Source organism: Bradysia coprophila, chromosome IV (genome assembly GCF_014529535.1).
Source record: "Bradysia coprophila strain Holo2 chromosome IV, BU_Bcop_v1, whole genome shotgun sequence".
Taxonomy (NCBI): Eukaryota; Metazoa; Arthropoda; class Insecta; order Diptera; family Sciaridae; genus Bradysia; species Bradysia coprophila.
In genome coordinates this window covers 192704-217157 of record NC_050738.1, presented here as the reverse complement: position 1 = coordinate 217157, position 24454 = coordinate 192704, and the positions used below count along the sequence as shown (strand labels likewise).

Below are 24454 nucleotides of genomic sequence, written 5' to 3'. Positions count from 1 at the left end.
GTAATTCCAAACAAATTTAGTTGTGTATCAATAACATGACTAGATAACTAGAACTAACACCCGGCAAAAATGATTTTTATTGACTTTGACTAACGCCTATGACCTAATTCAAGGCTAAAAACAAAGAATTGTGAATGTAAGAGCGTCATACTTGTTAAACCATCAGACCATTGGTAGATATACAAAATTCATTTAACAGTGAAAAATGAAATAAAAAAAAAATATTTCTTGCAAAAGCGGCGATCATCATCACCACCATCGACCGTAGTTATAAAATACACAAATGGAATATAGGCACACACAATTTATTGCGATTTATGCGATTATTTTTATGCTTCCATATTTGTAATGGTTTATTTCTTCTGATTTTTTTCCCCCGGTTGTTGTGTGTTATAGTTGCTGTCGGTTGGCAGGTTTCCGTATTTTTCCTGTATTTTAAGTCAAAATAATGAATGTTGATGAAAATAAAATGGAAGAGATTGATAGCCAGCGATGATTAAATACCATCCAACATAAATCAACAATAAACCTCTTCGGTTTTGTTGCTCGCATGTCATACATACGAACACACATTACGTTTAGAGTACCGCAGTAGTTCATCTGCTGTATCTATCGAATAAAGTGTAGTTTAAGCGATGCATGATACATTAATTTGTGCTTGATGGTAACGTGCGATTAGGTTGTTGGTTGATTCAATTCTGTTGCAAAAGTACATTAGGATGCCAATTTACACTGACACGGTCAGAAGATAAACAGACTAATCGACTGTGTGTATCTGCGTTAGAATTGACGTCATATCCCACACGATTGAAATGAAAATGTTCTCTGTGGATCGAGGACAATTCAATCACAACTTAAACGCTTGAAATTACGGTTAATCATTTATGATTCGAAGTTTTCTTGATACTTATGGAACTAATGTTCAAACAAACTGGAATATGGTGGCATGATTTAACTAACAAGCGGTTAGTGATCATCAATATACCGTAAGGTGGTTCTCTATCCTCACAGAAAGATTCTCGTCTGAACGAATGAGAACTAAATCTTCAGCTCCACATTATTTCGTGATTCTCATTTCTATGTATCTTACCAGTACAATCACCGGTCGTTTTCACATTGATAAATTTTGAAAACTAAGAAAATTCCAGAAAATTGAGAAAATCAAGAAAATAAAGAAAATCTAAAAAATTTCTCTTTAAAATCGAAAAATCTACGAAAATCTAGATTTTGGAAAATAGTAAAGGAAATTTAAGAAAATTTCAGCGGTTCCACTTCCCACTAAAACTTTCGTGTCCTACCGCAGGACATGTAGGACATTTTTTTTAGATTTAATAATGAAAATTGCAGACACTCCAATTAAGGTTCAAAATAGTTATTTATGCCACTGCAAACTTTAGATGCCTCTGTGACATAAAATATTGTATTTGACTCAATGAAAGATACTTTATTATGCTCACAATAAAGCAAAAATGAACCGCTCCTGCCAGAATTATTTATTTTGCCGTGAATTTACTTTACAGCTTTCCTCAAACATTTGTTACAGACGATCAACAACTTTTTCGCCACATTTAACGTTGCCAATTACTGATCAATCGATCTATCGATTTCCCTTATATTGTCTTCCTTCGCTTTTTTGTCCTTATGTTCACGATCAGCTCTTTCGTCCTGCTGCTTTTTTTCTACCACTTTTCACCTTAGAATTTTTGAAGATATAAATAAACCTGATAGTTTGTGACAAAGTGACAGCAGACGATCAATTATGGGAATATTCATAACACCCTTATATGCATTAATACCATACTTGACTGCCTGTTGTTCCTAGTATCGACTCTTTATTTTGTAGAAGGTTTGAGCTGATATTTAAAAGGTAGATGCTATTTGCACCCGGTTGCAAATAGTCATATAAACACTATTTGCACCCAATTATATCAAAATCCAAGGAAATTACGTTTTTTTTATATGGAAACTATTAGAAAAAGCTGCAGTTCAAGTTAAAAGTAACAAAGGAAGTACTTAGTGAATGAAAATTGTATTTTTATTTATCAAAAATACAAAAAGAAAGAATTTCAGTGTGGAAAAGTACACAAAAAATTTAGATTCTGGAAGATTTGCAAAAGAATGTCACATTTACTTGTTTTGCTGCAGCGGCAGTAATATCAGTACATAACAAATCGAACCAATCGAGGCAAGTACACAGCACATTACCTGAAATGTGTAGATAAACAAGAAAATTCAAAGCATTGCCGATGGTTTTGTTCATACTGATACGATAATATGTAGTAGAACAGAAATTTGTTTTTGAAGTAGATAACTTTTGGATAAGGTTCAGACTCAATATCTGAGCTGCGATCTAGTGTGTTCGGACCCATTCGTAAAAGGAAAAATCTAATTGCTGAAGTCTACCGCAGTATGTTCGAACTCATTCGTAAAAGGAAGAATCTAATTACTAAAGTCCAAAAGAGTATCTTCGTTCCTATTCGTAAAAGGATGAATCTAATTGCTAAAGTCCAACAGAGTATTTTCGTTCCTAATTGTAAAAGGATGAATCTAATATTGCTAAAGTCCATCAGACTGTTTTCGTTCCTATTCGTAAAAGGACGAATCTAATTGCTAAACTCCATCACAATATGTTCGAACCCATTCGTAAAAGGAAAAATCTAACTGCTGAAGTCTATCGCAGTATGTTCGAACTCATTCGAAAAAGGAAGAATCTAATTACTAAAGTCCAACAGAGTATGTTCGCTCCTAGTAAAACGATAACTTTTTTCTTATTTTTACATAACAAAAGCGGGATTTATGTTGGAGTTGGGTGCAAATATGGTTTATATGACTATTTGCACCCGGGTGCAAATAGTGTTTATATGACTATTTGCACCCGGGTGCAAATAGTCACTTCGTATTTAAAATGTCCAAGAATATATTTCATCTCTGATAATCTAAGCCAATAATCATATAAAGTTAGGGCGAAAATTATTTTAATTTACTTTTAGAGCTCAGAATCCGCTTGATTGTCACTTAATTAGAGTTCCTGAAGTGCCCTACGTAGGACAAGTAGGACAAATTTCGAAAAAAGTAGGAAAGTATAGGACACTGTGGGAGCCCTGAATTTTAAATGTTTTCCTCGAATTTTCTTGATCTCAAGAAAATTTGCCAAAATTGAAAGATTATGGAAAATTTGAGAAAATTAGGAAAACCTTTCTCAAAGATAGGCGGTAGGTCATCTGTGCTCACTTTGTATAAATTGCAGCGACTTAATTAATTGACTTCATTCAACTTTTAATGCATCAAATTTTATGTCCCGCAATGAGTATCGGGTCCATTAATTCGCTGAGTGCGAGGTGTTACTCTCCGTCTAATTTAATTTTCTTGGCTTGCCATTGGTTTAACGTTAAAAGATTGATTGAAACACAATTCATTTTTGGGAATATTATTGTCGTCAGTACATGGGAAGCAAGTCTGAATAGTTTTGATTCAAATTCTAATGTTAAATGGCTCGTTAACAAAATGCGAGCAAATTTTCTCGAAAAGTAGATCACAAATAAAATGTAATAAAAAACTCGTTACCTGAAAGCAAGACAACACAACATTCAAATCGTATCATAGCTTAACCCGCAATTATTAATAAATTTTCTATAGAACTCGAACTTGCATATTTTATGTGAATGTATGATAAAAACTTTCTAAATCAATTTATCGGTTTACATTTAATGCACTGTGCCAACCAGAACAGTTATAATCTTCCGATTGCAAATTACATTTCACGTTAAAAAAAAACGGTTGATAGTTTTGCAACAATATTCTCAGTCAGCTGAACTCTGCTCTCATTGTAATTGTTAATTGTCTGTAATTTATTGAATTTACGTTGCATGTTTTTATCAATACGATGTCACGAGTTGGTTATATTATATGTGAAAATCGAAGTATTTTATTGGGAATAATTATAATTTAATCGGCTCATCGTAAATGAAATTGGCGTGAATAACTGGTTGAAACTGTATGCAACGTGATTACCTTTTACCTGCTAATCAAAAGTTGACGATTTTCCCATGCTGAAATCAGTTTGATTGATAAACACTTGTTAGCTTGGCCGTTCACGATTTAGAGAGGGGCGGCAATAATTTCACCTTTCGTTATTCGGGTTTTACGTTCTACGAGGAATATTTTTCCTTTACCGTCAATTACATTACACCAATTACACCACCACCGATCGTAAGAGGTCGGATGAAAATTTTGCTGATTTTTTTAAAGTGGTTTTCCAAATGAAGACCGTCTTTGATGATGGTGAACTTAGTCTTAATTTTAACTTTATGAGCTACGATTTAAGAGGACTCGACCGCTATTATCCGTGTAGAGTGTGTGTCTGAGACAAAACTTTTTCTGATCGTTCTTGCGCTCATCGAATTTAATTGGAAGAATATAATTGGTTGTTCTTTCCGTCACTGAACATGAGCGTATATCAAACTTTACCCATGGTTAATCTTTGACCTAAGCAAATCAATCTTATGTCAATTTCACAATTGGGCACATAACTCTGTATACAATGACCTACAGATCCAAAATGCTGAAAATCATTTGAATTTTGCTGGACTTTGCTTCGAAATTTAATTCGTGTTTTTCTCCTTTTCAGTCATGTGCTGAATGCCTTGGAACAGCGTTGAAAGGACCACTTGGTAGTCCGGAACCACTCAGCTCCTGTAACGGATGTGGTATGTCACTGCATTCAACGTGTGCAAATAATGCAGCCAAAACCAACGAAGTAGTTCCACTAGCCACACTTGTCAAAAAAGGCAGCAAATGGTTCTGCGATCAGTGTAAATCCACCTGTGAATCATGCCAACGAACCGATGCCGGTATATGCGTGCTGGGTTGTTGCGCATGCGAGAAAAACTTTCATTTGAGCTGTTTAGATCCTGTGCCTGAAAAGAAGCCAAAGTGCCAGTGGAGGTAAATTGTCATATCGAGCGCATGGTTTTCTCATTGAGTCGTGTGACTATCGATCCGGAACTATTCAAATTTCACACTTTATTTTTCAGATGCCGCCATTGCTTGGAACACCATGATATTGTACAGCCGAAATCGAGTCGTGCCGATGGTTCGCCTTCAACTAGCCGAAAGAGCATTAGCAAAATTCGTGAAAAGATTGTTGAAAGGAAGAAGAGGTAAGCGAATCGGTGTCTGATTGCAATTGTTCGACCGTTGTTGAGATTTGAATTTCTCGTTTTAAGAATCTCAATGGGTGTTAATAGATCAGCGTCGTCACTGCATGGACTCAAATCACCAACTACTTCCACCAGTACATCCATTCCGTCTAGCTTAACCGAACAAACACCGTTGAAAGCGAACGCATCCCAGTTAGCGCTCAGTCAAGTGACACCGGTGACCACACATCCATCAATGAAAAAGTCATCAACTGTCCGACGACGAGTCGTACCGAAAGAATTGAAGCGTAAAGAAATTGATAACAACGACGACCAAGACGATGACGCCTCACCACCAAAACCTGGTAAAAAAATTAATTCACAAAATCAACCAACTACATTATTAAATCAAAAAAAGCAAACAAACCCAGTGATAGACATTGTTTATTCGAATGACAATAATCCTCCGAGTCAAAGTTCGACATTTAAATGTTCTTTAAATGTTGATCAAGATAAGGGACAACAGCAACAATTAGGCAAATCCGATCGAATGTCCAAAGAAAAACAGAAATTCTTTCGACATTCCGCGTTTAACAGTGACCGTATAGTCAAAACGTCACCACCAACGTCCACCAAATCTAATCCTCCAATCGGTGCGACGACCAAAGTAGCTCGTAATCTTAAAAACCAACTCGAAGCAGATGGTTGCGGTGACGCGCCGACCAAACAAAAACATTTGTCCGACACCTCGTCATCGTGCACCAGCAGCGATGACGACGAAACGACATCGTCCGGTTCATGCAGTTCAAGCACTACGGATAACGATTCGGATACGTCCAGTTCGTCGCAATCATCATCGTCCGATTATGAAAACGAACCGAATGACAATGAGCCGAACAGTTGGACGAAAAGTGTCGCTGGCGGCGATAATAAGCTGACTGTTCCGTCGACGCAAAAGAAATTCCCCGCATCAAACAGTATCGATGTGAATGGAAGTTGGGGATTTGCGGCCGAAGCGAAAAAGAATTTCGACATTTTCCATAAGAGTGCCGCTCAGCCGGAACGGGTGTTCGGAAATTTCGACGGGATCGATAAAGAGTCACTCGTTAAAATTGATAAAACCAAAGCGACAGACACTGTTAAAGATAGACCCGTCGATGGCAAATCTTCGGGACAGTTAAAAGGCCTATTCGATAGTCTTTCGCACGTATTTTCGACGACTGATTATACGAGATCACGGCAGGGGGCTCCTCCAAACTATAAGCTTGGCGTTAGACGAAAAAATAAAAAAGACTCTTTGGATGGGCCCCCGAAAGTTGTCTTAAAAGAGACGAGAAGCACGTTTAGAGACTATAAAGAGCAACGGCTTCAAGAGCAAAACAAGACCAACAAAAAGACTGAATTCAATAGCTTTCTAAATGTCAGCAATAATAAACTAAACAATTGTTCCATCAGTGTGAGCAACAGCACTGAAGCCAAAGAGCAATTTTCGAAAAAATATTTTACATCGACAAGCAATGCGACAACAGTATCGTTGCCAACAACTGAAGCCAATCCAAAAGAATTGACATCGCCCAGTAATTCTCCATCGAAAGTGCCCAGACGCATAACGCCCATGTCGCTGCCACTGGAGCGTCGAAATTTGCGCTATCATTCTTCCAGTGACGACGATGTGCCGTATCTAAAGCCGAGGCTAACGCCAAGCAATTTGGTTAAAAATGCCATCAATTCGCAATCTCAGGATGCGCGCCAAAAGAGCTCACAACTGAAACAGACTTCCGATCAGAAATTGTTCGGTGCATTAGCGAAAAAGAATCCCATGGACTTTGCATCGTTTAGGGATTCGAGTACTAAATTATCCAGCTGTACACCGCCGCCATACAACAATAATCAGTCAATGGGTAAGAAGATACAAACAAAAGAAAAACATTTTTTTTGCTTTTCACTCAAACATGAAACAAACAGAAAAAAAAGCAAAGAAAACCACTCTCTGTGTATACCTACCTAATGGTTATTTTTATAATTTATTATGCAAAATTCTACTAACCACCAAGTGTCATGTATACATTTACAACCAAAATGAGTTTGTCCCACCAACACATCCTATCCCGAAACCCAATATTTCCTTTTGTTCTCCTACACTTTCCTTCTGACTGTCGGACTAACTTATCATCCGTATGGATTACTCTAACGGAACAAGTTGCCGACGAATGTTTTCAAATTTTTCAAGCTATTTTGAAAATCGACGGAAAGTTTAACACCGACCGACGAGTATGACTTTCTTAAGGTAACTGAAAGTTACGTTGACGAGTTAGATTACATTTTGGATTTGTTTCGGAAGCGGAAAGACACCCTCCACATCGAATGACATTTTGTCGATACACTGCGGTAATGTAGCCTCACAGTTCCATTGAAAATTATTAATAGTTTGAGGACCCGGATTGACCGTGATCGGACAGGCGCAAATTTTTTAAGCGGAGGTCAACGGAGGAGCGTCATTTAGCGTCATTGACTTACGTATGAGTTATGTGGATTGAAAATTGAATTTAACGTTCACTCAAAATTTGATTTTTTTAAAAACATTGGGACATTGACAAGTTGGATTGTTATCTGTTTGACCTCGATTAAGAATCATCTCAGCTGTGCCGTGGACAATTAAACGACTAATGACAATCCTAATAATAACCTTCCTCCATCCATCATTCACCCATCCCAATTTATCCTAAATCCGCGCATGTAATTTCAATTAAACTTAAAATAAATCCAAAGTGGTGTGTGGTCAAAAGTTTTTTTTTAAATGCAAAAATACAAATTCGGTATAAATAACGAAGGAAATGTTTTAGTAAACATTTTGAGTTGGTTTAAGAGCTAGTGAACAATTACTCCTCTTTATTAACAATTTGAATACACGAATTGGCATCTGTGTGACGCATTTCACTTAAATGCAAACATGGATGACATTCGACATATTGATGAGTGAATCTGTGAAATTTCGCCGAGGTTGGAATTCAAGGAATCTCCTCTAGAAATAAATATGGTGACCTGATGGATTTGTTTTGTTGTTCTGGTAAGACTTAAGGGTCTCAAACCATGGCCTTATAAAGGATATGCATACAGGCTTCGGTCTAGACCATTGACACATAGTCCTGTAAAATGATTAATTCTTTCATATCACTTAGTAGTAGATACTACTAAGAAATTTCGTCACTAGGGTACCGTCCGCTTTAAATGGATTACTGGATCTCTTGCAGATCAACACATTGATTTTTCTATCCTTATGCGTATATGCCGTGTTTTGAGAGCAAGTCAGGCTAGTGCCTATCAAAGCACCATTTTATTTAAACCGGAGATGATGATAGAATTTCGGGTCGGTCGAAGATTTTGCTACAGTCAGAGGCAGTGAAATTTCAGCATAAGTTTCCTTCAGCTGATCAAAACACACACACAATCACAATCAAAATGTTTATATTTGTTTATACGGTTGAAGCGGTGCCACGCTCCGTGGTAGTGGTAAAACCGTGTAAAGTCGTAAAAATAGTTTTGGTTGTTTGTGTGGATCAGCTGAAAAACAGCTGAAGCAAATCCATGCCGAAATTTCACTGCTCCTAACTGTAATTTAACTCTTCAAAATTTCTTGTTGTATTTGAGATAACCAAAAAAAAATATTTCTCTTTGTATTCACATAACTTACCATTGTTGCTGATTAAACGAAAAAAAGTATGGCGGCTGGAGCTCGGATATTACTTGCTTTTGTTTTATTATTTTACCTCTTTTTATTTTTTATTTTCATTTTTTTCATTATTTTTTTGATTTATTTTTCTTTTTCAGTGAGCGACTTTGAATAAAAAAAATAGGCATAAGCTTACTTCAAGGGTTTCTTTGTATTAAAGTGAAGTAAAAAAACTCAAAATGTGCGTCACTTTTACCAATGGTTTAATGTCAAAATTTGTGTTGGAGCGGAGGAAATAGCGATTTCATATAAAGAAACTCACCTCTCAATGATTTTCATCGAAAGGTGAGTTTGTTTATATGAAATCGCTATTTCCTCCGGCTTGTATGGACAGACTATACCTGGTTTGTACTTTAATTGACTTTTACACATACCTTCGAATCTAGTACTTCAACGTTTATAAGTATAATTTTAAACAAAAACTTTAAGTTTGTTGACGTAGGGTCAGGAACATCTAACCAGTCATCTTGTTTTCAATCTCTTATTTGTTCCGCACATTATATCTTGTGACTCAAACACATTTGAAACTTATATGAATCTGTAGACCAAAGTGGACTAACCATGAGATTGCGGCACTTTGAGATGCCCATGACTGTACTCAAATTGTTGATATGCAGTTTGTGTTCAATTCAATAAACCGTATGGATTGGTTTTTAGCTTTACATAGATGTACTCCCAGTGCTCGCGTTGAACCAAAGCAACGGAAGTGATTTGATCGGGGTTTCCGGATTTCCTCTAAAATTGAAAAGTCGTTCGTAGCTAACAAGAAATCATTTACGTTGTCTCGGATTGTCTCGGATAGTCCATATTTTCAATTAAATTCTTAAAGATTCCACTAAGTTCTTAACATTTCCTGAAGTCAGTTTGAAAACATTTATCGAATCTTTAAGAATTTAATTCAAAAAAAATATGTTTAATAGTCACTTACGGTTCTTCAGTGTGTTCTTAATTGAACATCCAGATGGTACAAAGAGTTGAAAGTCGACGTGCCTACTTTTTATTCAAAGTCGCCCACATACACAGTATCTTTCACTTAAGAATAACTTTAAATTTATCCACAAAAAAAAATAAAAATAAAAAAACGCAAAGACACAAAATATATAGCAAAATGTACTGAAAATAATTCTATTGGTTTGACTAATTGTTGCTGGTGAGATTCCTTAAATGACACAGAATTTATTAAAAAAACAAAATCCAAATTTCCTTTGATTTAATTTTTTTAAATTTCTTTGAGGGTTTTACTTTTTTCAATAGCATGACAATTTTGATTATCTTTAACCCCATTTTACCATCTTAAAATTTGTATTATTTTTTCTTTTAATTTTTTATTATTTGACTTAATTTTTTAGTTTTTTTTTTTAAATATATTCAAGTTTAACGCTCAAGTGATCCACACACCACTCTTAAATCCTGTGCTTTTTTTTAAGTAATTTAATTCACTCATGTTACATATTGGTGCATTGTTGTAAAAATCCGTAAAACATTCCAATTTTAATTTGTCTGCAAAAGTAACGAAGAAATTTATTTTATTGTAATTTCAGTTTTGGTTTGGAACTAATTTTCTTTTTGGTAATTTTTCTTTCGTGTGGAATAGAAAATCTTCAAGAAAATTTTTTGGTTTCCATTTTTCATTTGTATATTTCTTCGTAGCTGTTGTAGATTGCCTTATTGTGTAAGCGTGGACGAGATAATGAAAAATTATCACCAGCAAAAAATTGTACAGTCGAAGAACATGTTGAAAAACAGAAAATAGTTTAGAGTCGACATTCAATTATGATCGGCAAGAAATGAATCTCGTATAACGCTTGGAGTCGGTCAATTTTCAGGATTTGATTTTTTTTTTTCAAACTTCTTTTGGAAGTGATAGTGGATGCAAAAGACATGGTTGTTTATCGGTATCAGTGGATTTCCATCTGCCTCCTGATATTACGTTTGTGGGGCTAAAACTGCATAAAGGTGTACTTCATGTTGAAATATCAGGTTGCAAAAGAGAGCCAGTGGTGCCGAGTAACAACCATGCCTTTCGAAAAGACGAGCGAATTTATTTCGAACTGAAATTGACCGATCTCGAGCATTGACTCGTATTTATTTGTCACACGACAATACTATCAGCTCGTCATAGTCAAAATAGACCCGATTCAGATCAGAAACAATACTGACGTGACTCATTCTTGCATGAAAACTGAGTCACTATTTTTTGCTGAAAATAATTTCTCGTTTGATACCGTCAGAGACAGCGCAATTTTAGGTTAATTTGACTCAGCTGTTTTTCAACACATCCAATCAAAACTGTTTATAAAGACAGTTATAAACAGTTTGTGTGGATCACCTGAGAAACACCTGAAGCAAATCCATGCTGAAATTTCACTGCCTCTAACTGTAAGTTCTTCAATTTCCCGAAGAAAATTTTTGCCTTTCAATAAAATTTAAACAAATTTTCTGTTTCTCCTCTCTCTCCAATCCAGAAATACAACCACTAGCGCCAGGTGTCACACAAAAGGATGTCAATTTGTACAAAGAAGTCCGGGAGAAAGCTGCTCAGGCTGTCGCTGAAATCATGAATCCCGGTGGTCGTTTGAATTTAGCTACGCCAAATACACTCGGAATCAATCCCAATCTGACATCACCAACGTCAATAGCTATAGCAGCACAAGAACGCTGTCCGGCTGCTATAGAATTCGGTCCATGGGATATCGATACTTGGTATTCGAGTCCGTTTCCACAGGAATATGCAAGGTAAAGAAATGAAACGTCCAAAACTAAAAACTTTCACTAACTCGAATATCGGCTTTCCAGGTTACCAAAACTATTCCTCTGCGAGTTTTGCCTGAAGTACACCAAGAGCAAGGCGGTGCTGGAACGACATCAAGACAAGTGTTCGTGGCGTCATCCACCCGGCAATGAAATTTATCGACGCGACGAAATATCGGTATTTGAAGTGGATGGCAATGTCAACAAATTGTATTGCCAAAATCTGTGTCTGCTGGCCAAGCTGTTTCTCGATCACAAAACTTTGTACTATGATGTCGAACCGTTTTTGTTCTACGTTTTGACGAAAAACGACAAGAAAGGATGCCGACTGGTTGGATACTTTTCGAAGGAGAAACACTGCGCTCAAAAGTACAACGTTTCATGTATTATGACGATGCCACAATATCAGCGACAGGGATTTGGACGATTTTTGATTGACTTCAGTTATCTGTTGAGTCGTGAAGAGGGTCAACCAGGCACACCCGAGAAACCGTTATCAGACTTGGGTCGTGTATCGTATCATGCATATTGGAAATCCGTCATTTTGGAATATTTGTATCGCAATCGCGGACGTCCTATCAACATCCAAGCGATTGGAGACGAGACTGGATTGTATGCGCCAGACATTGCACTAACGTTGCAGTTATTGAATTTTGTGCGGTGCGTTAAACGAGATGGAGACTTCAAATATCGAATATTGTTTTGTGTGGACTGGGATAGGGTGAATGCTCACCAGGACAAAATTCGTAATTCATCCGTTCGCATTGACATCGATCCAGAGTGTTTGCGTTGGACACCATTGCTGACGCCAGCCTATCGACCGAAAACAGACTCTGAAGATGATACATCACAAGAAATTGTTAAGGCCGACGTGAGCGTCAACTGTGATAATAGTCTTTCGGATGGGAAAACCGATGAAAAACAACATCCGATATCTGTTGTCGCTGCCTTACAAGGAACTGTTGCCGAGATAAGTGGAGTGAAGCAAAAGGGACGAAAAAATTTCGTTTATCGTAGCCCTGGACGGCCAGTCGGTCGTAAACCGAATCATCCGATCACTCCCGAATCAGTCGAAGCAACACCAGAGCCACTACCACCGAGACCGACCACTCCAGAAGTGTTTGAAACCACATCATCGGGACGACGTCGCACCAGACCTAGCAAATTCAATGAGACAACATTCGGCGAATCCAAAACGAAACCCAATCCAATTGCATTGACTTCGAAAAGCACGCCATTGATCAAAGACGAAACGACAGCGACAAAACGTAGAAGATCATTGAAAAATGCTAACGACTCTATGGAGGAACGCGTTGATTCGAAACGAAAGAAATTCGACAGCAACTTGCCGTCAGATGACGAAATCGACGATCGGAAGAGGAAGAGTTCAATAAACACGGACACTCGGAAAAGACTTCGAGTTAATGATGAGCCGAGTGTTGATTCATATCGTCGAGACAGGGGACGATCATTGGCACCACAACCAACGAATACTGACCGTGAATCCACGTCAACTTTCGAAAAGACTAAAAAAGTTGACGGGCGACGCAAAACTGTACAGTCGACGTTGGATGATTCAAGTGATAACTCTAAGGAGGTAGCAACAGTTGATCCATTCGAATTTACATCCGATCCGAATGAAGAAAAACCAACACGACCGGGCATAGAAAGGCGGAGAAAAACGACAACCATTTACAAGGCTGAAGAGACTCCAAGTCAACAAGAACAAAAATCGCTAAAGGCCACAACTACTGCGAAAAAGTCGAACAAGAAGGAAGCAATGGAAATTGACGAAAGTCCGGAGCGTACCACCACAACAATGAAAGAGGACGATTCTCCAGCTGGAGTTAGCAGTCGACGGAACAGATTTTCAACCAAAATGTCATCGCCAAATGATCCACCCCTTCGCGAAACACGATCAAGAAACTTGGTTACACCCGAGTTGGACGTGCCGAAATCGCCAGCAAAACGTCTTCGTACTGCTGTGAAGGATGTACCACATTTGGAAACTGATGTTCAAACAGAAGAAGTGACTAGACGAAGTCGAAGATCAGCTAAAGAAGCGAATGCTTCATTGAGTCTTGAGTCTGATAGTCAGTCGGAAATAGCCGATACTTCAACTCGATCAACGCGAACGCGTACCTCCGGTCGAGTACCCGTAACACAAGTTAAGGCTGGCAGATCAGTGAGATCTTCACGTGCTCAAGATGTGGATTCGCCAACAACCGTTGCAAGTACCGAGCTATCTGACGACGATAGCGTCAAAACGTCCAGATCAGAAACTCCGAGAGTAAGAGTCACAAACATTTTGGCTAAAATGATGGAAAAGAGTAGTGAAATGTCAACCGAGCAATTGATTAAACGAAAAAAGGTTCCATTAGGCAAACCGGGCGCTAGAATTTCAAGCAGAATCGCAGCTGCAGCTGCAGCCTCATCACCGATTACAGTTGCCGACGGTACAAGCGATGATACTCCGGTTAGCGTAAAAAATCAGCTGACGTTACCCGAAATGTTCAAGCAAAAAGCAATGGACGAAAAGAAAGCGGAACCGCAACCAACAATGCCAAGTGTAGCACCTGCTGTTGTTACTGAATTGCGAGCAGAAGTGAAACGACCCATTGCTACCACACCAAAATTGCGAAGCAAACGTAATGCCGCTCAAAATATCAAGAAATCGGAAGAGTATTCGGCCGAAGCTGATGATGAGTTGGAAGATGAGCGCCAGCCAGATGATAAACAGATTCCAAATATGCCGAAAGCAGTTGTCACGTTGACCGACATTCACACCGTTGACAAAACATTGTTTACCACTCCACCGGTTGCAACTACTAGCACAAGCATTGCTGAAAGTCCATCAAAAGTTGTAGAGGAGAGCGAACCAAATCCTGTCGTACATAAACCGATGAATGAAGACTTGTTAGACGTTCAGAAATCGATGACAGAAAGGCATTCGGTTGCTGTGGCCAAGAAAACGAAGAAACAAAAACTTACGGTCGGCCTGACAACTGATTTTTCTGCTGTGAGTGTGCCAGAAGTATTTTTGCCCAAACTTCCCGACATCATCGATCGTGCTCCGTCTCTCACTGAGGAAAGAATCGTGGAACCGGTAAATAAAGAAATTGAAGTGAATGAAGCACCTGCCAGTGTCACACAATCGTCAGCCATGGAAGATATTTCTAGTCAAAGTTCGACCAACGACGTACAATTAAACCATTCACCAAGTCAATCCGATAAAACTCCTGAGAAAATTTCCGTCATCACGGAAAGCCGACAGTCGAAAACTCCAGAAAAGCAGCCCACTCAGTCGACCAGCAACGATGCACAAAATAAATCGCCTGCTCCAATGTCCACAAATGACGATGACACAATTCTGCAATCGGTTCCGATGGACATTGAAACTACACCGCCACAGAAAATGGAAGAACCAATCATTACCAGTAATGCAGCCGTTGCACTGTTATCAGAAAACACTGCCAGTGTTTTGAAGGTAAATGAAAATTACAAAACGGCAGTTGAATGTGGAAGCAGCAGCAACAACAGTCTCGTTGAATCTCCGAATGTTCAGAATACCGTTCCTGAAGAAACCGTTCCGAAACGTCCGAGCACAGAAAGTCGACCTAATGTCATTGTCGATGCCATAGCCAATTTAAATCCCACCGAAATGAAATCCAATTCTGAAATCGAATCAAAAAACTTGGAAGCTAAAATTCCAAAATCCGATGAAACGAACGTCAGTACTTTGTGTCCATCTGGTTTTGGAAGAGGGAATATCGATACGGACACAACAGCTCCGAAAAATCCAATTATTTTGCCCACCAACTGCGATACTGGCAATGATACTGAACAGAAGGAATCTCGCGTTATCAAAAGTTCAGCGAATGAAATTTGCGAACGAAATGAAATCGACGAGAAAACCGTCATCAAAACTGTTCGCGAACCAGAATTGGCCGACAATGGGATGAGAGCGGAGAAGAATCTAACGAATTTTGATGATTCCATGGCAAAGGGCACAGCTACTGTTGAACTTATGTCGAGTCAAATACAATCGGCTAATGACAAATTGCCACCCATCACCACCGAAAGTAGATCGGATGAACAGCCACGATCGGATTCCAACGTGCAGCCGAAAGCGGACCTACAACCAAAGCCGGAGGCTCATCAACCAAGAATCGAACCACATCAAATAAAATCTGAATCGTCGTCACGAACCGAACCGATTCAGCAGCGTATCGATTCAAAAAATGATCATCAACACAAATACGAAATGTCGTTTCAATACCAGCAACGCGGCGATCAATATCAACAACAGTCGTCGCACCGTTCATCTGACCATCACCAACGGACTGAACGAATTCCAGACAATCGACGTCTATCGAGAGATCGACCGTTTCAACAGGACTCCAATCAACGTCCACCACAAATTAAAACTTCGTCTAGTGATGGCATGCCCGCAGCAAAAAAATCCACATCGAGCAGTTGCAATCCGGCGTCGAATGACTTAAAATTAGATAGAAAAACGAATGACAAAAGCGAACAGCGATCGCAACAGTCGTCGTCCCTGGCCACCGACAATCTATCTAAGAAAAATGAGTCACCAGCCAAGAATGTACAAAAGTCATCCAGTTCAAAAAACTACTCAACAGATTCATTGAGTTCTGGCGCAAATAAAATGTCATCGTCCAGTTCCAGTTCCAGCAATCGTTCCGATAAGCACCACTCGTCCAAAAGCAACAACATGACCATTGTCGCCGATCAGAAAACCGTTGATCTAAATAAAATGTCCACCCAGTTCGCCATGAACACGATGAATCTGCCCAATTATCATCATTCCTCACCACACGGACAATTTTGGCAATGGGAACCATACTATCCGGGCTATATGTCGCATTTAGATCACACGGCCGCACAAAAGTCACCAAACAAATTCCACAAAGATTTGGCCACATCGATGGCGTATGGACCGATGGGACTGGCACAGAATTTGTACCAAACGGCAAACAGTTTGGCTGCCCAACAACAACAGCAACAACAGTACGTTCAGCAACAGCAACATCAATTGGCCGTTCAGTGTAGAGAAACGAAGCGAAATGAACGAAAGGGTTCGTCAAACGATCAAAAATCCAAATCGTTGAAGGAAGATCTGACGAAAAGTAGCGATTACAACAGCAGCTCAAACAAGCCCTACAACCAGCAGTATGACACTACGAACAGCGCAAAAACCAGTGGAATGTCGTCGCATAAACATCATCAAAAATCTCAGGACAGCTTGACCAAAAACAATTTGCTAATACAACAGCAACAGCACCAGCAAAGTTTGATACACCAACAGCAGCAACATCAAACACAACAACAAGCAACGATCAACCAACAAAACAATTTGATCAACGCGGCAAATGCAAATTTAAATCAAAATTTGATGATGTCAAAGAACGGTAACGCTCTATCCGAACAGCATACAGCTCAGCAACATCACAACCAACACGAAATAGCCGGAAATGCTACACCGAACAATACAACCGAATTGAAACAACACACCTCACCAGCCGGTGATCCATCGATGGGTGTCTATACGCCTGATTCAACAACCAATTCCGTTCACAGCCTTCATCATTACGGCCAATGTGACATCGACGTGACGCAACTGGGGCTTGAGTCACCCGCCAGCATTGCTAGTGACATAACATCACAGAATTCAGTGGAAAATGTTCGTCCACCGAGCGTTGTGCCACATGGATCGCAGATGTCGCAATTTTCTGATTGTTCGATGCAGCAGCAAGTCAATCAAACCCATATGCATATGGCGATACAGCAGCATAATAACATACCAACGTCCAGTCCACAGCAGCAAGCTCTGTTGATGGGCAACAACATGAACAATCAACAGACCTCGAGTCGAAGCAAAATTCAACAACAACAGCAGCAACAACAACAACAATTAAATCGTGCTACACCTGGCGCGGTGAATACCAATAATAGCCGGTCTGCTACACCGAAAGTTAGAAATACTTCGACACCAAGTTTGCAGCAACAGCAGCAGCAACAACAGCAGCAACAACAATCGTCCCAGCAACAACAGAGACAAAGAACATCACCAAATCAACAACAGATGATCAGTCCTGGTCAACAGCATCACCTGCAACACAATCTAAGTCTTCAACAGCAACAACAATCACTTCAAGCCCAACAAATGCAGCAATATCACTTGTCAGCGTCAATGAGTCATGCTGGCCATCATCAAGGCATGAACCAAGATTATCTTTCCGTTCCAACGCAAATGGGTGGCGCACCGTCACAAAATTTCCCATCTCAATCGCCTAATTCCTATTCATCGATTCCAATGACAACCGTCATTCAGCATCGTATGTCGGGCAGTAATACCACGCACAATCCGTTGCCGAGTCCACATCAACAACGTTTGGGACCATCGCCGTCGTCGTGCGCCGTATCCGGCAATAATAATTTCTACTTACAAGGCAACAATGTGTCACATCCAACATCACACACACCGATTCCAGTTCCTACTCCGACGCCAACACCATCGGCAACGCCTACGCATCAAATGAATTCATCTAACTCCACTGCCGGCCAATCGAACATTTCCGGTTGCAGCCTGTCCAAACTGCAACTGTTAACCAATAATCTGGAAATGGCACAGCCATGCAACACTCCGCCTTCCGGTTCAGTGAATCTCACTCCACCACCAAATCATCATCCGCACAACACAATGACACCGCCACCGTCGCATTTGGTCCAACAAAATCGCAATCTACCCACACCACCGGCATCACTGCAACCGCAAATGTCTGCCTTACAATACCACAAATACTATCCCGGCAACATGAACGTTGCACCGCCCATATCAATCAGTCAGAATAGTGGTCGCGTTCGGAACACCGCTTCGGCGCCCGTGCAACACATGTCAGCCAGTTCCAGTCGTGCCAGTCCAAACGTAACAATCAGTCCGAATTCGTTGATGTCACCGTACGGTACATTGAACGGCTATCGAATGGCCAGTCAACAACCGGCCGGTGCCAGCTATACAGCAACGGCCGGTTTCAATCCCGGCCAATTGCCCGTTCAAATGGGCGTTATGAATATGCAGAGTCAGTATCAGGCGCAAGCGCAACAGAATTCCATGTATTCCACTTATGCACCATACATACCATTGAATGGCACGATGCGTAGATAGGATCGGTTGAAAGGTCGTAAATGAATTATCGTAGAGAATGGGAATGCAATGTTCGGTAAATTGAATTTCGCCTAACTATGGAATGAATCGGCCGAATGTAACCGAAGTAAAATTTGAAAATATTTTTTTAATTTTTAGAATGAGAGGACAATTCGCTTTGATTTAATACTTTGTACAAACTATATTATGTGGGAGGAACAGAGATATTTAATATATTTTATTAACAAAAACGCAGAAACAATAAATTAAAAATGGAAAATTAAATTAAGTGAACAAAGGACAAGTAATCAAAACTGAAAATAAAAGTGGTAAAAAATGGAAAAAAAAGTTTTTTTTTTTCAATTATTATTATTGTAAATAGAAACCCAATTGAATATATTATGATATTTAAGTAAGCCTGTAACGTTAAACTTTAAATTTTAATTCTATGTTTCGTTATATACGAATAAGTTGTCAGCATTGAAGAAGAAGAAGAAGAAAATCTAAAAAATGAGAATTTTTTCCCTAGACATTAGTTTCTATTCCAAAATTATTTCGCTTTTTTTCCTGCTTACAAATTGCCTATCCATTAAGTGTTGATTTTTCCTTATTTTTTTGTCTCTTTTTCGTTTTTTTAATTTATAAAACAAAACAAAAAATGACTCGTGTTAAGTAGATATATATATAAAAATGCAAAAAAACAACAACCACAACATCAACAAAAAGTAAACACTTTTAAATTTGAAACTAAAAACGTGTGTGCTGGAAGTGAATTTTCATTATCAATTTTTCCTTTTTCCCAATTAATCAATCCATTTCACGTGACGATCGATTTAGAATAGAAATTTGAAAAGAAAACAAAATTAAAACACACTTTTTCACACACACACACACAGAGCCACCACACACACATATACACAAAAGAAAACAAATCTGCTGATAAATATGATTATAAGAAAATTGTTCTGATTTTCTAAATTGAATTTGTGAAAATTATATCGGGATTTTTTATGTTGAAAAATTGTTTTTTATTTCCCCTTTTCATCTATCTGTACCCCTCAACCCGTCGTCCCAACGATAATGGCTATTCATCGGTGATTGGACTTCGTTAAACTGCGTGTATGCAGACGTACAGAGAGTATATTAAACATTTGAGATTACTCGCCGCTTGATGATAAAATAGTCCGGCACGTTGGTATCAATTCGCTTTCCAGCAACGCACTTCAAGCAAAAGTGATCATAGTGCAGAAAGTACTCTATTTTACATGAGAATATTTTTACAGTTGTGTGACACACTGTCAGGTTTCATGCTTGAAGTGCGTTGTTGCTAGACATTTTTCGAAACTTTTACTCAATGTCATGGAGGGATTCTTTTGAAAAACAGCCTACCGAAATCGGACGCATTTTCCAGTGGACTTTTTTATATGTGCCTAGAAAGTACTTCGACCCTAGAAGCCAAAACCACTTTCAAACGAGCCATCAGAACAGTCGGAGCGTTTGCTGCGACTGAGCCCCGTACAAACCCGTATATCTATTGCGTACGTGACCCTAGTGCGTCTGTCACCCTACTTTGACCGTAAGCCTATTGCGCCGGTTAATGTAGTTAAAGTAAAATTATTATGTAATGTTTGCATCTTACAAATTGCGCATAGCGCAATTACGAAGCCCCGTACGACGTTCCTTTCAAATGAAACAAAAATTTCAAATCGCCCTAAAATTTTAATTTATTGAAGGGCCTAGTATCGGCTTCAGTCCGAGGACCCAAATTTAAAAAATTTTTCAACTACATTCTATTCGGCCTTTGATTACCTCCCAAATGAAATAAAAATTACGAAAAACGGATGAAATTTGCTTGAGTTATATGTAAAATACACATAGGGCCCTAGTAGTGGCCTTAGTCCAAGGACCCAAATTTATTTTTTTTTTCAACTACATTCTATTCGGCCTTTGATTACCTTCCAAATGAAACAAAAATTACGAAAAACGGATGAAATTTGCTCGAGTTGTATGTAAAATACACATAGGGCCCTAGTAGTGGCCCTAGTCCAAGGACCCAAATTTAATTTTTTTACAACAACATTCTATTCGGCCTTTGATTACCTTCCAAATGAAACAAAAATTACGAAAAAAGGATGAAATTTGCTCGAGTTATATGTAAAATACACATAGGGCCCTAGTATCGGCCTCAGTCCGAGGACCCAAATTTAAATTTTTTTTCAACTACATTCTATTCGGCCTTTGATTACCTCCCAAATGAAACAAAAATTACGAAAAACGGATGAAATTTGCTCGAGTTGTATGTAAAATACACATAGGGCCCTAGTAGTGGCCTTAGTCCAAGGACCCAAATTTAATTTTTTTTTCAACTACATTCTATTCGGCCTTTGATTACCTCCCAAATGAAACAAAAATTACGAAAAACGGATGAAATTTGCTCGAGTTGTATGTAAAATACACATAAGGCCCTAGTAGTGGCCCTAGTCCAAGGACCCAAATTTAATTTTTTTACAACAACATTCTATTCGGCCTTTGATTACCTTCCAAATGAAACAAAAATTACGAAAAAAGGATGAAATTTGCTCGAGTTATATGTAAAATACACATAGGGCCCTAGTATCGGCCTCAGTCCGAGGACCCAAATTTAAATTTTTTTTCAACTACATTCTATTCGGCCTTTGATTACCTCCCAAATGAAACAAAAATTACGAAAAACGGATGAAATTTGCTCGAGTTGTATGTAAAATACACATAGGGCCCTAGTAGTGGCCTTAGTCCAAGGACCCAAATTTAATTTTTTTACAACAACATTCTATTCGGCCTTTGATTACCTTCCAAATTAAACAAAAATTACGAAAAACGGATGAAATTTGCTCGAGTTCTATGTAAAATACACATAGGGCCCTAGTAGTGGCCTTAGTCCAAGGACCCAAATTTAATTTTTTTTCAACAACATTCTATTCGGCCTTTGATTACCTTCCAAATGAAACAAAAATTACGAAAAACGGATGAAATTTGCTCGAGTTCTATGTAAAATACACATAGGGCCCTAGTAGTGGCCTTAGTCCAAGGACCCAAATTTAATTTTTTTTCAACAACATTCTATTCGGCCTTTGATTACCTTCCAAATGAAACAAAAATTACGAAAAACGGATGAAATTTACTCGAGCTATATGTGAAATACACATAGGGCCCTAGTAGCGGCCTTAGGCCAAGGACCCAAATTTAATTTTTTTTCAACAACATTCTATTCGGCATTCGATTACCTTCCAAATCAAACAAAAATTACGAAAAACGAATGAAATTTACTCGAGTTTTATGTAAAATACACATAGGGCCCTAGTAGCATTTCACTTCTAAGGCCCTAACTCACGGTCCACTCACCCGTTTTAAAAAAACTTTTGTTTCCTGGATTGGTATTGACAATACCTATCATTTGCCGTGTCATTTACATTTCCATCGTTTATTTTGCCATAAATATCACCAAAAGACCTTAAATCACTTAGGTGGCCCTAACTCACGAAGGGCCGACCCGAATATGCCCATCTTCGAACTTAGCCTCACTATTTCGACTATCTTTCAGGGAATTTTTTTTTTTGAAATCGGATTTGATTTACTCAAGATATCGACGTGACAGACGGACAGACGGACAGACAAAATTTTTATTGCAGATTCGTCATCTATGAACATAGGCAAACACTTTGCCCTTACCGTCTGCTTCGAATTCCATCAATTACACACGGCATCGTAATCCTATAAGCCCCTTTGTACTTCGTACGGGCCTAAAAAATTCTTCGAAGCTTTTGTGACTGGTGAAAGGTGATCAAAAACCGAAAACTTGCACTTTTCTTACCAAAATTTCTCCGGATACACGAGCCGTACAGGGTCGTGTGGAGTGTCATTAGAAAGGTAATCAGATGTACTACCGAATACTTACACTGTTCTTACCAATATTTCTCCAGTTACACGAGCCGTACATGGTGGTGTGGGGTATCATTTGAAAGGTAATTTTATGTGCTTTTGGGCCAAATATGGTCTTATGGGGGTTTGAAAGCATCTACGATGAAATATGAGAAGTTGAAATGTTCAAGTGTCCATATTTCATCGCATATGCATCCAAACCCCATAAGACCCTATTTGGCCCAAAAGCACATAAAATTACCTTTCAAATGATACCCCACACCACCATGTACGGCTCGTGTAATTAGAGAAATATTGGTAAGAAAAGTGCAAGTTTTCTGTTGAAAACTTCAACTGCACATATTTCAGTGTGGATTAATTTTATAACCAATGAGTCTCTATTCGGCTCAAAGACGAAGAAAATGGAAAATCCCGAGCAATTTTCCCGAGCAATTTTTCTGACCAGCGAATGTTTGTGGTAGGTTTTATTCTATAAACTTAAGAGGCACCGACACTTTCGTGAAAAGCCTACATTAGGGCGATTTTTAAATACTGGATTTTAGTTTACTTTTGATGATATCTTTCCACCAGAATCCTTTTTCAAAAATGTACGACCGCAATTCCGACCACGAATGTGTTAGCTTTCAACAGAAAATAGATTTGGTTGTAGCAGTTTGACCAGCTCTGAAAACAATGAGCAGTTTATGAAAAATTCGTTAAACTGCTCACTTTTCTCAGAGCTGGTCAAACCTTAGAGTAATTATACTTTCAGGTATAATTACTCTAAGGGTCAAACGACTACAACCAAAACTAATTTTGATTTAAAGCTAGCACATTCGTGGTCGGAATTTCGGTCGTACATTTTTCAAAAAGGATTCTGATGAAAAGATATTATCAAAAATGAAATACGAGGCACACAAATGTAGGCTACAATTTGAGCTAAGCACCGGTGCCTCTTAATCGAAAAATATTTACTTCCTTTCAAAACTCAGCCGAATGAAAACTCTGAATAATGTTAGAAAATCTCAGTTCTAGGAACTGCAGAAATACTGGTCTTTATCTCCTTATACTATCCAGACAACGGCCTAAAGCCACCATTCGATATGTACTGATAAAATTGGTTTAGATTTGTTTCAGACCCCCAGGATAATTTCATAGGTTAGGAATTTTCCGGTCACCTTTTTGAGAAAATCGCTATATCAACTGCATTGTGTTTCACTTAAAAAAGAAAATTGTTTCACTAAATGCTAGTCAGATTCTTGGACAGATTCCTGGCGGCGACCGGAAGGATTTAAATGATGACCGGGAAGGAAACAAAGGATCGCAAGATCTGTGTTTTAAGATCACCTAGGTGATCGTCACACCCTGATAAATATAAAAATGTTAGTCAGGAAAAAAAATCGATATTGATCCGTTCAGGAGTAATTTGACTTTTCATACGAATAGACTTTCTGGCTGGAAAAGCGATGTTCCATTTTTTTAGGAAAAATTCAGTTCCACAGATTTTGATTCTTAATCGCATGGCTTGACCTGTTATAGACGGCAAGCGTATCCATCGATCAAAGTATTTTTAATCTGTTGATTTCAAATCTTTTACTTCAATTGTTTTAACACGCATTTTACTATATAAAAGATCATATTACCCAGAGCTTGTCGTTATTTTTGTCGTCGTTATCGAACCTTTCACTTAGTGATGGTAACGATTAGAGATGACAATAACCTTTCATAAAAGGCAAAGATTGATCGTTCATTTGTTATAACATCGGCTTG

The 24454-nt window shown here is 38.6% G+C and overlaps 1 protein-coding gene across 4 annotated transcripts in view; it reads left to right on the top strand.

The window, feature by feature from the left end:
- The window catches only part of LOC119066525 (histone acetyltransferase KAT6B), a 32800-nt gene extending 13288 nt beyond the window's left edge, over positions 1–19512 (top strand). For 2 of the 4 annotated variants that reach the window (XM_037169046.1, XM_037169047.1), the window contains exons 3-7: positions 4628–4944; positions 5034–5159; positions 5226–7039; positions 11334–11604; positions 11665–19512. In XM_037169046.1, the coding sequence (XP_037024941.1) occupies positions 4628–4944; positions 5034–5159; positions 5226–7039; positions 11334–11604; positions 11665–18808 (9672 nt within the window). In that variant the 3' untranslated portion in view covers positions 18809–19512. The remainder of the gene's footprint in view (positions 1–4627; positions 4945–5033; positions 5160–5225; positions 7040–11333; positions 11605–11664) is intronic. The other 2 variants (XM_037169048.1, XM_037169049.1) reach the window with 2 other exon arrangements.
- Positions 19513–24454: the final 4942 nt, after the last annotated feature.